The 15360-nt window shown below is 40.5% G+C and overlaps 2 protein-coding genes across 3 annotated transcripts in view; one reads left to right on the plus strand and one right to left on the minus strand.

Moving 5' to 3' along the window:
• Positions 1 to 2919: 2919 nt before the first annotated feature.
• Positions 2920 to 5016, plus strand: LOC117746132 (uncharacterized protein KIAA0040). Its single transcript, XM_034555005.1, has one exon. The coding sequence runs from the start codon at positions 3452 to 3454 to the stop codon at positions 3770 to 3772; it is 321 nt and encodes a 106-aa protein (XP_034410896.1). The 5' UTR covers positions 2920 to 3451; the 3' UTR covers positions 3773 to 5016.
• A 5175-nt stretch (positions 5017 to 10191) lies between these two features.
• Positions 10192 to 15360, minus strand: part of tnn (tenascin N) — a 38288-nt gene continuing 33119 nt past the window's right edge. For both annotated transcript variants that reach the window (XM_034556391.1, XM_034556392.1), the window contains exons 14-19: positions 14759 to 14897; positions 14450 to 14601; positions 13870 to 13966; positions 13604 to 13768; positions 12931 to 13094; positions 10192 to 11525 (exon numbers count right to left, since the gene is read on the minus strand). In XM_034556391.1, the coding sequence (XP_034412282.1) occupies positions 11376 to 11525; positions 12931 to 13094; positions 13604 to 13768; positions 13870 to 13966; positions 14450 to 14601; positions 14759 to 14897 (867 nt within the window). In that variant the 3' untranslated portion in view covers positions 10192 to 11375. The remainder of the gene's footprint in view (positions 11526 to 12930; positions 13095 to 13603; positions 13769 to 13869; positions 13967 to 14449; positions 14602 to 14758; positions 14898 to 15360) is intronic.

A 15360-nucleotide genomic window follows, 5' to 3' on the forward strand; every position in this document is an offset into this window, starting at 1 on the left:
TCAGCGGGCCTGTAGCTACTCGAGCAAAACAGCTGCACTTAGTAAACCAAGATAGCTCATGTTTTCTGCAAAAGCTATGCAAACCAGTGTGGCTTTAACAGTTTGCTGGTGGCTGACTGAAGTCAAACTAAAAGTGCTGTATTAATACTGACTGGTGAGGGATCTGCTCCAACCGTGTGCTCGGGGCAAGTCATTAAAGATTCCTGCCTTGCCTTCTGTCACAACTTTGCCTTTTAGGTCGCACATGTTCCTTAAAAAGCAGCGGGGGCTAACTGAGTGCAATCATAAAAAAAAATTATCAGCCCCTTCCTGGCTTTGTGTGCCCCAGAAGTGGCCTTTTCCTGTATATGAATGGCTCCAGGAGAGCACAGTGTCATGAGAAAGTGAAGCAGAATCTTAGAATGGCATCTCATTGAGATAACATGAACATGGGGAATACATCTAAATCCAGTGGACTCATTTAAAAATGTATTTAGAGTCCATATTTTGTAAAAAAAATTGCTATATTCTCTTAGTAAAGTACCTCTTCTGGTATGGACCTTAAACCGCTGAAAATGGCCCGCTGAGAAAGATATAATCAAAGTGTTTACTTCCAGAAAGGTTAAACAACAAAAGTGATAAACTACCTGGAAAACATTCTGTTTAATACAGTACTTTACATTATTTTCCCTGCCTTTGTATGTGAGCTCATAGAGAAGACGAAATAGCAACAAAATATAAAAATAGATGATTTAAGGTCCGTTTCCTTTTTTTTGTCTCTCTCTCTCTCTCTTCTGGTTAGTGTGAGCACTGAAGATCGTTTTAGACTAAACTCACACTAATAATTGTTTCTGGCCTGTACTCTACTCATCATACCGCTTGGTGACTAATCCATTCCATTTAACAACTTCACCACTGATGCATTGTTAGTCACCTTTTATAAAGCTGGATCACACCTCTGTCCCACCATTGTCTCACTCCTACGGAGTTATTGTTCAGTGGCTCATGCTTGTCGTGTTGTCAGTGTCTCTTGTAATGTGTACACAAAGGTTCCTCTGCTCAGCCAAGCTCATCACAACACGATGTGCCGACAGCAAAGGAAAGGACCAAAGATAATGTGGCAGGGACAGCGTGGTTCACAGCAATCTGCACGCCGTCTTCAGTTTGAGTTTAGGGTCAAGTTGAAGAACATGATGGTCCACGCACATCTGATTCGTCTTTATCTTGAGTTGAGCCAATTTCAAATGCGCAGGAAAAAAAAAACGTTTACTTGCAAAAACTTCGTGACTCATCACATGTGTCTACCGGTTGTGAGCAGTTCAATCAAAGAGTAATGAGTACATTGATGTAGATTATTCTCACAGGATATGGAGGAGAGTCTCCCAGCTGCAAAGCTCCAAAATCAACTTATATTTGAAAGTTTGTAAAGTAATCCACAGAAAAACAAAATCTGGGAGGTTAAAATCTAAAAGAATATATTTTCGTGTAGCATTGATATGGGTTTTCTACTTTCCATTCCTCTTTATCATCTTATGACCTCACAGGTTTGTTTTGCGTCCGCTTTTGAGGGTTGGGAAACACTTGATGTAAGGACAAAAAAAGGATACAAAAATAAGAAAAGCTTACACCTGAAATACTTTTGAGCTTCTTGAATGCTTGAAGCGATGCTTGGTATAAAATGCACAGCTGCGCAATCGTTTTGTTTTACTTCAATGTCAAAATAAGTAAACAAATATCAGTTAAACAAACTGAACCAAATATACACAAAGTATAGCGCAGCTTCAAATGTGGCGATTTATTTTGAGATCTGCGAGACTTCTCTATCAGAACTCTCAGTGTGACATTTTAGGACTCTTGCTATTAGTTGTAAAAGCTCAGCTTCCTGTTGAGCAAATGAACAGGATGGAAGTTAGCGGGCTGTCTGTGTGTGAACCAATTTCACACATGAGACGCACTGCACGGCGACAGCCACGCCAAATCTATTTGCTCTACACTTGCAGGTGCATCTTCCTCTCTCTCTCTCTCTCTCTCTGTCTCTCTCTCTCTGCCTAAGAAGCAGCCACATGTGAGATGAAAACCTTTTCTCCCTCTCGCATCTAGAATACGAACAAGCTCTGTAGCCGAGAGCTATAGAGAATCTCGGGGACATCATTTGAGTCAAGTGGTGTTTGAAATCATTTAAAAAAAACCAAAAAAAAGTTGTTTAACACTGTTTGAAGAAAGACGTCGCCTCAAGGCCTCCGACTTAATCAAAACAGTCTCAGAGAAAAAGGAAACAATATGGCTCGTGTTTCTAAGACTGATTTTGCTTTTGCAGACCTACTTTGCCACTTGAAGCACAGCCCTGCGTTTTATTCTCCAGGAGAGCTATTAGGAGGAGACTTAATCCGGGGTCAGAAGAAAATGTTGCATTCAGACATTTATGAAAACGTTAGCCAGTCCCCATCTATCTCCTCCAATGGGAACCATTAGCCGGCTATATTCAGATAAATCTCCTGCAGTAGCTCTCTCTCTAGCACACCTCTCTCCCTTCTCTTTTCTTTTTCTGACACTCTCCATCTCAGCGGGACTCTTCGAAAAATTGGTTACCTCTATCTCGACCTGTCCTTCCCACAGACACAATATACCTCTCCTCCTCCTCCTCTCCTCCTCCTCCTCCTCCTCCTCCTCCTCCTCCTCTCTTTGCCCCTGTCTTTCTCAGTGGGACTTTTAGAGAGATCTGCCCTGAATCCTGAATTACTCCTCTGCAGTATTAATGAAGGGAAAGCTAAAAAACTGAAGCTGACACTGACATGAGGGGGAGAGCAGGAGTAGAGATGTTTAAGGCGGAGACGGAAAGATGGATCGGAGGCAGGGAGAGGCGAGAGGGAGGAAGAGCTGTCTTCTTGAAATTACATTTCTGTCCATGTTCACTTTTCTCTTCCTTCTGTTCCACAGGCGCGCCCAAATTGAACCACTTCTCGACAAAATTAAATTGAAAGCGAAAGGTCAAGAGGACAAGAGAAGACTCTGGAAGACAAAGAGGGAGAAACAAATTTGAGTAATGCCAAGCAGCATTAACAAACTTGGCTGAAGTGAGGATTTTTGGGCTTTTTAATCCTGCATCAAGATTTCAAAGACAATCTTGTCCTAAACAAATGAGCTTTTGTTCTTTTGGATTTGTTTAAAGGATGGCTGTGTAAGGAGGCATACATGAAGTCACCCTCCCTGCTTCCAATGTTCCCATTTAACATTAACAACACAAGCCTCCTCAGACAGTGCTGTAAACTCTGATCTTTAGAAGAAGAAAACAGTTTAATAAAAACATTCAACTTAAATTAACACCATATCTTAATTACCAGATGTATATCCTGCTGCCTAACATGCACATTTACTGACCTACAAACTTTACAACCCCCTCGAGGATTTAATTCAACTTTACAACTGCCAGACATATTCAATTAAAAGGAGCCACAGCTCTGTATCTGAAGCCATGGATGGGAGAACAGAGAGCGTCCAGGATTTCTTCAACCAACTTTGGAGCTTCGCTACGGACAAACACAACCAGGGGGTGTATAACACCGTCTGCCTGGTGGTCCTCTTAACTCTTCCCCTGCTGGTCCTCCTCACTACTTTGGTGGTGTGCTGCCACTGCTGCTTCTGTCGCCATGCCAACAACTGCTGTTGCTGCAAAGATGCCATGGCAACCACAAGGTCAGAAACGAAGAAGAGAAAGAACTCCGCTGAGGACTTGTGGATCTCTGTCAAGACGGGGCCGATGACGCCCGACAGGGTCGCCCTGGCCATGGTGTAGGAATCCTTTTTTGTTCTCACTTTGAGATTTCTGATCCTGGGTCAGTTGGTGCAGTTAAACTAGCTTAAACTAGCTTGGACTCAAAAGACGTTGTTCAAACTAACGGGAAGGACCTCACATTGTAATGGGCACAGATTTAGCCGAAATACGGGAACAGATTCTTGTTATTATGTATAATAATGCTGTTTGTGGAGAATGTTTACAACATTTGGTATGACATATGCAGAGGCATACACATACCTGCAAGTGTGTGTGTGTGTGTGTGTGTGTGTGTGTGTGTGTGTGTGTATGTTTGTGTGTGAGTGGGTTAGAAAGAGAGAGTGTGTGTGAGAGAGAAGTACAGTGTTATCAAGAACACTTTGTTCTTAGAGCTCCCATGTGAAATTCAGAGCAACTGTATTTAGGAGAGAGAGACAATTTAAGGTCTGCCCAGAGGTCAGATGGCTGTAATCCCGCCTACTTTTCCACCCAGGCAGCAATCTAGACTCGTGATTGAGTCTCTCTTCTAAAAAAAAAAAAGCTACTGATGCGAAAAAAGTTTTGAAGAAAACTATTACTTTGATGTCTTTCCACATACTTAATTTGATAGAGTGTAGGCCACAGTTCTACTAGTTTTATTTTTGAATGGCACAGCATTCAAGTCAAGTGATCCTTAAATGCACAATTCATATTGTAAGGAAAAACATAATATTGAAATCTGTTCTCCTTCCCAATTTTGTATGTACTGATTAACGGTATCTTTATCTTCACTGTATGCTTGTCAGCGTGGTCCTAAATGTTCTGATGCACATCTCTTATTATTTCATCACTGTATATCAAAAAATATGATTGTCGTTGAGTTGTTAATTTCCCTTGTTAATTGTTACTAGAGATATTTAGGATTAAAATGACTATATAATATTACGGAGTAAAATGTAGATTTCTTTCAACAAAGAATGAGCAACACAACAGATAATTGTATTTTATATGTTTTATATTTTTTTATTTATCTTAAATTGTCCCTATAGTGATTTTAATTGTAATTCTCTGATATTTGACATTGGTCTGGGTTTGTTTAAATCAATCATGTATGTACATTCATCTGCATTGAATTACGTTCATTTGAGAATCAAACAATCTCAGTCAAAGTCAAATTATTAAACTCTGCATGTGAATACACAATATATTGTCAAAGAAAATTAGTTTAAAAAGTATTCAAAAGCTATTTCTGAAATGAGTCAATTAAAAAGGAAAGAAGAAAATAATCAAATGATTTGGGCTTTCTTTCTTTCTTTAAGTGTATGACATCTCAAAGCCCAATTAAGCAGAAGCATCTCAGTAGTATCATCATGTTCAGGCATTAGCCTACACCGACACGAGTTGATCTCCTTGTTCAAGTGCTGCTGGGAACACAGGCTCCAACTCGTGTAATTACTGCTCAGACACATACGCTCCCAAATGGAACTTGGGGTTTGTCTCTTCTGCTTGATGTTCAGAGAGAGAAACAGTATTTGCTGCGCTAAATTTGAAAGCTTGGCCTGCAAAATAAAAGCCTCGGTAGGCTCCTGTTGCTCACACTGAAAGATTTGACAGGAAATGACATCATAGACGTGTGTTCAGAGGTTGGCTGATCACGTCGCTGAGGTCAGAGAAAGATTGATGTTCAGTTCACAGAGTTTCATTATTACATACTGTGGTAGGCTGCCTTAATGATAATGATAACAAAATCAGTATTGATTAAAACAAATAGGTAAGAAATACTATTTGCTTGATACCACTCTCATGACTGTATGGCAAATATGTAGCTTCTTAGCTGGAAGCAGGAAGAAACAGCTGGCCTGGTTCAAAATTAATTATTATTAATGAACTTTTTATATCTCGTTTGTTTAACCCGTAGAAAAATATATAGTATATAAAAACATGTTTTAATGATATGTATATACATATATGTATATACATGTCATTTAAAAAACATTTTATATATGCGAGAATAGACATTAAGTGTACAAAACTACATCGACAAGATTATAAAATATAAACAGGCTGTATCTGTGATGTTAAACATTGTCTTGACTTCTCTCACTTTGAACAGATATTATTTTTACAAGAGGAAGTACGTAAATCAGTTGCAGGAATCAAAAGGTAGGAAATATCAAATATGGATGTTTTGTATATGTTTAGCTTTTTCCCTGTGATCAGAGGGAACGGAGGTGTTTTAACAGAAAATCCGCCGTCCTCCGTAGTTTTCTATACGATTGGACCCCTTTTTTGATCCCATCCAATTATGCATGAAATTGTATATTTAGAACATGTATTCTTTTTTTTGGTAGTTGAAAAAAAAGAATGCTACTTTTAAAGGATGATTCTTGCTGGGCTTTGTTTGTAGCTCTGAATGCATAATTTATCCTGACATAAAGAGATACAAGGATAAAGGACAGCACTACTCTGAAATCACATTTTCACATTTTTAGCTTTGTGGAATCTCATCTTTCTGTTTATGATGTAAACTGAAGTTAAAAGAGCCTTTTAGTTTTGACATAAAGTCAATCTCTGTGTGTGTGAACACGTCATATACTGTATTTCACAGGCCCCTTCATTCAATGTGGCTGCTAAGGCCCAGACAGTGGCTGAAGATCTACATTTGAGGGGACTCACAACAACAATAAGCTCTATTTGTTTGTGGCGCATGCACATCAGCATGACATCTGCCTTAGAACGTTCCTATTGCACGAACATCCCCTTTTACTGCAGTGAATTGTGCAAAATAAGGAGATAAAAGCGGCGGAGGAAGGTTTCCTATGTTATAAACTGTGTAAATAAACAAGACCGAAAGCTGCAGAGGCAATGCAATTAATAAGCACTTCTGCCTCGAGTGATCTTCATGAACATGTCATTTTCATCATCGCTTTGATGGCCGTAGCGGAGCAATCTTTGATGCAAGTAATCAGTTTGGCTTGAGGAGCAATTAAGGCTCAGACATGTGCTTCGGAAATGTGTTACATCTCATGGATCCTCACTCTTAACCTGCGTGAAGTATTTGTCAAGGTATTAGCATAACTTAACAAGTTTTTTGCATTCTTTAATGCCTGAGGTGGGGAAATTATATCTCACAACTTTGTCATCTCACTGTTGCATCTTGCATTGGATCAGGAGGAGTATATAATATAACTCCCTGACAAATCGTTTTCATCGCTGATGTGCTTAGCCAATTAGACGTGGTAAGCTGTACACAACAATTAATGTGTTGACAGCATATTGAACACTTTCAGTTAAGTGGTTCCTAAACATTGTTGAGTACTCAGTCCCTCACGGTTCAGCTGACATCTACTCGTATCCCCTTTGACACGCTTGTGACTGCGCATGAGAAGTATAACATGTAAATAGCCACATTTAAGTCACCCAGCCAGTGGAATGGAACGTAAACTAAGCAGGCCAGGGTCTTGACATTTGCTGGCAGAGAACAAATCAAATGTGTCTTCTTAGGTAGAACATGCTTGAAGATGTGCTACACAGGGATGGAAAGAGTAGGCTATTCCAATGTTATACTCAAATAAATATGCCAACAGTACATTCTGTTTCCACAGATGGCACTTTGCAGCCCGTGCATGCCACTGATTACTGAGAAGTAACCAGAACAGAGGACTGCAGACAATTTAACAAACATGGCTGTCAATAAATTAGAAGTCACTGCGGCGGGTGTAACAATCAATAGCCACATGCATTGAATAACCCGACATGTGTTATGGAATCAACGCAGACAACACAAAGATGTATAATAATACAATACAGACAATATAGACCACAATGACGCATATAGGAGAAACTGCAAGTAGCATACACACACGCACACACACAAAACACTAAGTTGCTGGGTAACGCAGACAATGAGTCCAGGTGGGGGCATTTTTGGGAAAAATAAGAATATATTAATTATATTAAAAGCGAAGAGTGCATATAAAATACTTTCAGTTGTCAAAATACTTTCAGTTGTCAAATAGAACTTGTAGAACTTATCTTCTGCAAAAAAAACTTTATTTTTGTCAAGAGAAGCGTGATGCTAACCTCCGAGGGTTGGCCTACACAAACACGTCATCCCTGCAGCGCTCTATAAAGTACCCTTCAATGCAACACTCTGCAGCATTATCTCGGGATGAGTCGGTGGTCTCTTTTGTCTTCTCGTTTGCTTTTTGAGGAACAGAAGTTAACTTCAAAGTCTCTTCTCTTCCTCTCTCTCCCTCGTCCACCTGTTCCATACTCCTCTCTTTCCATTAACAGCTCACACTCCGGCCCTCAGAACAAACACTCCCTTGTTACAACATTACCAAGTTCTATTCTGGAAAAAACACATCACACTGAACCCAAGGTGCAAGTTTTACCGACGTCACATGGGCAGACAAAATGGGTACGTCTGCAAGCATATCCTGTACCGTATGTGACCACAGAGGAGCCGCTCGGAGAGAACGAGAGAGGCTCTTTCTCCCCTCTCTGCTGATGCTGCCACTAAGCAAACAACTTGACTCCAAGGAGCAATGGCAGGAACCAATCTCCTTAAAGTAATTTGCAATCACTGTGGCTGAAAAGGCCTTTTGCATCAATGAGCCTTTGTGAGACGTTTCATTTCAAAGTTGAAATGAAATGCTCCGCTAAGAATATTTGCTGCCAACATTTTCCACTGAGCACTCTCACGCTCCCATTTCATTGAGACGAGCAAACACTCGAGATATGATTTTCCTTTTCCCCTCCTCACCTTTTGGCCTTTGATGGAGAAACGGCGTCCTGGAATTAGTGCGGCGTTTGTTTGAATGGATCATATCTTATAACGGTGTCTTTTTTAGTGTTTAAATGGTGGAATGTGTTGCGAATATGACACCTTTTTAGACGGCCTTCAGACAGCCAGTGAGCTGTGTCTGTCTGCAGATTATGAGATGCAGAATTGGGAAACTGTTGGGAAACCAGACGGCAAACAGTCATTAGCCTCCTGCAAGTACAGTTGCTCAATTCAGTATGATGAAAGTGTTGCATTGTGGTAACACTGCAGAGATAAGTGTGTCAGCACTCACTGAGCAGTTGTATTGTAAGATGTCGTCCATGTTTCTGTAAGAGTTCAAAGAATCTCGAGCTACCTTGTGCTTGGAAGAAGAAGCTCCGAAGCCAGAGATATATAATAATCATTATTTAATCATAACAAACAAGAGTCATCTGTATACATACATGGTCCTGGCCCGGACGCGCTCACATGGCTTCGCTTCCACAGTCTCCTGACTTAGCAAACAGTTTCTGTCTGGCGTCACCACGTAAGAGACCAAATTCACGTCTCACAATTAGTTTTATTCGCAGTCCATTCGCTGAGCTAAGCTCCCATTGGTTAGTGGAGGTATTCATGCAAATACCTTTCAGAGACACAGCATGCTACGCTGACCAGCGAATAAGACATAAGGTTCACACCTGAGGGTTAGTTCCATTGGCCACTTCAAAGAATGCCTCAAATCGATAAACTAGCGGGGGTCAAAGCTCACACTTCCGGTCAAGGACAGGAAGTTCCCCTTCAGAATAAAACCCTATTATCCTGCCTACAGAATAAAAGCAACATCTCAGGTTTCAATCGGCATCCCTTTAACTACTGTCTAAACAATAAAACATCCATTCATTCCCATGCATCATACAATGAATCATTACATTTGTCATTAACAAACAGAATAATAAAACAGTGATCCTCTCTTATGCTTCATAATACATTCCTCAGAATATTCCTCAAATTAATGATCATATCTTTCTTTATGTATTAATTTAAAACATAACCTCTCTTATCTACATGTGCAAGTGTATATAAAATCCACTACAACCTAACATTTCATAAGTGATTAATAGCGTAAATTCAAACTGAGCTGATGAACACTACAATGATGTTGGAAACTCAGGCAAAGAGCTAATAAGCTGATTTTGTTAAATTAGTAATGCAACATAACTTTTTGAGGAGACTGAGATGTGTGTCATTAAACTAGGAGCTACTGCTGTAATAGTCGGAATATTGAAGTGATTGGCATTGAATAGAATGAATCCCAATGAATTTGGTGATCCCGACTTTTCCTTTAGCACCACCATGAGGTTGACTTGAGTGAAAGGTCTCAGCACTATTGGATGGAGAACCATGAAATTTGCGACGTGTAAATAACTCCCTGATCTCTTTATCTAGTGGCACTATCAGGTCAAAGTTGCAGCCTCACTGAGCTGCTGGCATGTATTCTGTAGATCACACGTCTTGTGTTATCTCAAGATGGATCAATAGGTTATGGTAATTTAGCAACACAGTAGTAGTTTAAATCTATTAACCCCTTCACATGGTAAACGTTCAACTTCCACCCGAGAAGAATTGTCTTCTTGCTTATTAATTATCTGTTCAACCTGTATCCCTTAAGGCTATAGAAAAATATTACAATATATCAATTTAACAAAACCATTATTTATTTACTTATTGTGTGAATGTGTGGTACAAATATGAATGGTCAGCTACAATGTAACTCTGACAATACAAAATAAATTCATATGCAGGTTTATAAATTGCTTAGTGACCTTGAAAATACTGATTGAGGATTGTCGGAATAAAAACGTATGGGCCATGAAGGTTTAAAAAGACATTTTAGTGAATGCTAAATGTATGTGGAGCAGGGACTTTAGATCAATTATGGCAGGTCAGCAGAAATGTTGATTGATGTGCTCCATACCTGTCTCATAAAACAACAGTTTGTAATAGAAGTTTAAAAATGTAATAATGTAATAAAGTCAAAGTCAAAGCAGTATTAATAACCTTTGTCAGCTTTCCAGATTGAAAACAAGGGTTTGTTCATTAAAACCCTGAGGATGGGGCAAACACACTTCATCCTTATTGACGTTTGATGTGGGCACATCACATTGATTGATATGCGCTGTCGGTATCTTATGAATGTAAAGCAGGAGCAATATGGTCATTCAAGAGAGCCATCCATTGTTATTCTCTGGCCCGTCCCACACACACTAATGTGATGTGACAGTGTTTGAGGCAGCGACAACTGAAAGTGACACCGCTTCATAGTCAATAAAATCAGGGCAATAACTCGCTAATTGTTCACATCTGACCTTCAAATACATTTTGTTTTACATGTATGTTGTTATGACAGTACTATACACAAGAAAAATTGCTACTGTAATTCTTCATACGACAAAAAATACACAAATATAATACAAAAACCCCGGCTGCTGCCCTGAGGCTAAAAAAGAAAGACAAATTGGATTTCTTGCGTCCGAATTTAACTAAATCTATTGTTTCCTGATTTATAATGAAGGTTACTACCAGAATCAGTGAAACTGAAGTTTTTAAGAATAACTATTGCATTATAAAAAGGCATTTTTCTATTCGTCGCTTTCCCACAACCACTAGCAGTTTCCGATTAATCCCATTGTTTGAAAACAGATAATAAGTTACTATTTCATTTCGGCATTTCTCTGTGTACATATTGTCCAACAGTTGATACATATTGAATCATGTCGACCTGTGGGGACATGTGTATGTACTTATGCACAGAAACACCCAGATCTAGCCTGGTGGCAGGTTAATGGGACTGTTGTGGTTTCAGTGGGAGGTGCTCTATTATTTCTTTTGGAGGTTTGTGGTTGTGCTCTTCTCTCTGGCCGTCAACGATCGCCTCTTCCTGCTGGACGAGGCTCCCACAGGTCGGATCTTCATCTCGGTGAAGTCGAGGGACACCAGGTGGCCCTTCCACGGCTCCCAGTTCACTCCCTGACCGCAGCACAGCAGATTGAGCGAGAAGGAGATGGAAGAGGGAAACGCAAATAGGTTAGAGGGTGATGTTGGAGTGATGCGAGGGACGGGAGAGAGGAAATGAGGGAGACAAGAAAAGGATGCGAGGCAGAGTCACAGAAGAGGCAGGCGGCAGTGACAGACAGGCAGAATGGTAAACACGAATAAACACCAGCCTCTGGCTTCATTTCATGTGAGCACAAACTTGTTTTGACTGTTATTGCATTTTGCTGACAAACATTGCGGGAGACATCTGCAGCGGCAATATTATGGATGAAATCTCGACGAGAGCGCAGAAATCCTCTGGCTTTTTCTTCAGTATCAGACTCCGTTAGACATAATAGCTGTTGTTGTTACGCTATCAGTCTGGCAAAAACACTTATGCTTTATAGCTGGTGTGAGAAATGTGTTTTCTTATCATTGCTGATGGATTGAGGTCATTTCTGCTTCATCTCGACAATCCAAAACAACTAAGATTGGGTTGGGGCGGAGTTTTCTATGATTGCTGACCACGGGAACAGCCTCCCGGTCAGCACCCTTTTTGCAGCATGTTTTGAAAGAGCTCTAAATAACATGTTGGTTAGTTGTGAAGCAGTTAGTTGTGAGTGGCAGTCGTACAACTATTAACTGCCTTTCCTTTAGCACAATGAAAAACAAAGAGAAGAAAAGTGTAAAAACTCCTCTTTAAAACCTTCAATGACAATCAAATTAGATTTTTCACATTGACATTTTGCGGCGAAGAATATAACAGTTTTGAGATCCACTTATTATTCTCGGACTAAAGTCCCCCAGTATTAATAAAGCAGATTAAAACTTTGCAAGTTGGAGAATGAAATAATTCACTGGCAGGGACGGAGTGAAGGCATGATGTCTGACAGTCTACAGCCTTATCTGGATAAGTCAGTATAAGTCATCACAGAATACGGTCAGGGCCCCTTTAAGCCCTGAAGTGAGTGGGTGTGTAGAAGCCCTTATTCACGAGTTCGTAATCCTATTTCAATAGGATGAGTGTGTTTTCATGCCCTTTGAGCTGTGACTGTGTGTCTTGTTGTAACTCTGGATGCTGAATCTCCCGTCCACATAACAAATACACTTGGTTATGAATAAAGAAACATTGACCGTGACCTTGATGTTAAACCACCAAGAGCTTTTATGTTTGTAGTATTGTGATTTAACTCACTTGTAACAATTGTCTGCATGTGGATACAAATACCTGAGTACTGGGTGCACCACTCTAATAGCTATCCTGTTGTGTGTTTTTACCTTTCTGTTCTTTATAATACTCTTTTTAAAGCCACATTGGAAGATCCACAACAATATGACAGGATAGCACTCAATGACCATTATGCATGATCCAATGCCGCGCTGAATCACTCTCACTTACCAAACTGTGCCTGTTGTCTCCCCACTTTCCATTGATGTTGGCAAGATGACAGTTTTTGTACCACCAGGCGCCACGGTGGACCAGGGCACAGTTACCCAGGGCGATGTCATTATCATTATCAACAGTAGTCCACGGTCGGCCTTGGTGGTAGGTCATAGCGTCACCTGGGATCATCAATAATAATGAACAATAATTATCTGTAGACTTTCAATGTTAGAAACTCTACAGAACAGTCTGTGAGAAGAAATGTAATAAAAAGCCAAACAGAGAGATCCAGTGTATGCTGTTTCAGAACACTGTGTAATGTTTAGACCCAACGTCCCTCTTGCTGTATCTTTCTGACTTCAAAGCCCACTGAAACCCTGCCTTATTCTTACCTTTAAAACTCCAGCCCATAACTGACTGGATACAAGTTTCTCAAACAAATACTCCACCTACTGTTGGTGTGTATTGGCTTCCTCAGAACCCCACACACTGATGGGTGGGGTGGCTACTGCTTGAAACCCCTGTATTCCCACTGGTCTGTCTCATTGCCATCCATGCCCTCTCTTCATCTCTATAACTCTTTTTATTTGAGTTGAGTGTCAGAGAGTATGTATGTTTGTAGAACATGGTGTCCATTGTGTTGCTGGTAGTGGCAAAAAAGAAACGATTCCAGGAGCAAAAGGCTCACCTGCAGTTCCACTGTATTTGCCGATAGTGATTTTGAACTTCTGCTTGACCGGTGCGATCTTAAAGTTGTCGTACACAGCATAGGCTCTCTCAGCACCCACTCCCAGGTCAAACCTCAGCTCATACTGAGTAGGAGTGTTGGTGAGCTCATATATCTTATCCAGACCTGAGGGAACAGCCAGACAGAGAATGGGAAAAAGCACAAAGGAATAATCCAATACTGTTCATATGCGCATTCTCCGATGTCCGCAGATAATCAGTGCTCACCAATCCAGAACTCCTCTGTCATGTTGCCAAACCCTGCTATGTACTGTCTCCAGCGCTTCATAAAGTCCAGTTTGCCCGAGGTACGTCGTTGGAGCACCTGAAAGCAGCGAGCAACACAAATGTTTCAAACTATCTGCTTCGGGAAGTGGTTACCATCTACACCACCGAATTCTATCTATCAGTCTATCTACTATCATTCACTGGATACGCCACCTAATTTGGTTAGTATTTCCATAAAGTCAGATTAAGACTCAGAGTAAAAAAGAATAGTCCAAATAGAAGCATCAGAGGTCCAGATATTGTGACTTTTAGCACTTTAATCACTGGGTCCTACATTACCGATAAGGCAACTCAATTGCATATGGAGATAATAGATCAGGATCATTTTTTAGACTTTGCTAAGCCAAAGTAGACAAATACAACTTTTTTCAGAGGCTGTGTGACATCGGTGAAATGCTCCTTTAATATTTACTAGCATAAATTCTGCCCACAAAGCAGTAAATACATATTTATCACAAAAATAAACAATACAATTCTGAAGCCTTATTTTGATATGTGCAGTTTCATCAGTGGTTCATACCAGCCAGCCGCCTCCATCAGTCTCCATGTCACAGTAAGCCTCGATTGGTTTGGAGCGGTCGTTGTTAATATAGACGGTGTAGACTCCACTCTTCTTATTGCCATTCTTCATGATCTGAATGCAGTCCATGGGGAAGGGGTACAGGAGGCCAACTAGGGAAGAGGTGTGACCGCATTATTCATGTTCATTTAATACTCATGATGGGATGTTACAGCGCAGAATAACATGTCACACAAACTGACATGAATCCGAGCAAAGAGCATCATAGACGTAAAAGCGCAGTGACTCAGTAGACAGTATTGCACAGACCTGTTCTGAAGATGGTCTCCACCACCTCGCTCCTCTTGTTTCCCCTGTAGGCAGCGATGCTGACGATATAACTCTTCCCCGTCTCCAAACTGGATACAGCAAAACGGCTCTGGGGGGCATCAAGCTGCTTTTCGACCGTCTGGACGAAAAGCAACAATAATTGCAGTTAACCTTACTGAACACATGATGACGTGGTATTGAGCTTCAATTAGAGACAGGCTCCCGTCTCTAGCGGGCTCCTAAATCTTCATATAAAATCGAAAGAGTGTCAAGTAAAAGAACAATCGCCTCATCCATAAACTCAAAAGTAGATTAATTTTATTTCTGACCACAAGGGGTCAGCATTTAACAGAGCTTCAGCTATGCTGGTGCCTCAGCCTATTTCAAGCAGTGAAGAAACCTCCAAATGGTATTTGTATGCTTGAAGAGACAAATACAGGATTTAGTTCAATATTCCCATTTGGCCACAGGATATCAAAGGAACTGTCGCTCTCTTTTTACCCAATGCAGAATAAACAAGGCTTTATCATCCTCCAACACAGTCAAATTTAGTTATTTCATTATGCGGGTGCATTCTTTGTAAATGTAACAGGTAAACAAAA

This window comes from Cyclopterus lumpus, chromosome 17, assembly GCF_009769545.1.
Source record: "Cyclopterus lumpus isolate fCycLum1 chromosome 17, fCycLum1.pri, whole genome shotgun sequence".
Classification (NCBI taxonomy): Eukaryota; Metazoa; Chordata; class Actinopteri; order Perciformes; family Cyclopteridae; genus Cyclopterus; species Cyclopterus lumpus.

What these genes read in the sequence shown, in the direction of transcription:
- LOC117746132 (XM_034555005.1), top strand. Translation starts at nt 3,452, where the DNA reads ATGGATGGGAGAACAGAGAGCGTCCAGGATTTCTTCAACCAACTTTGG.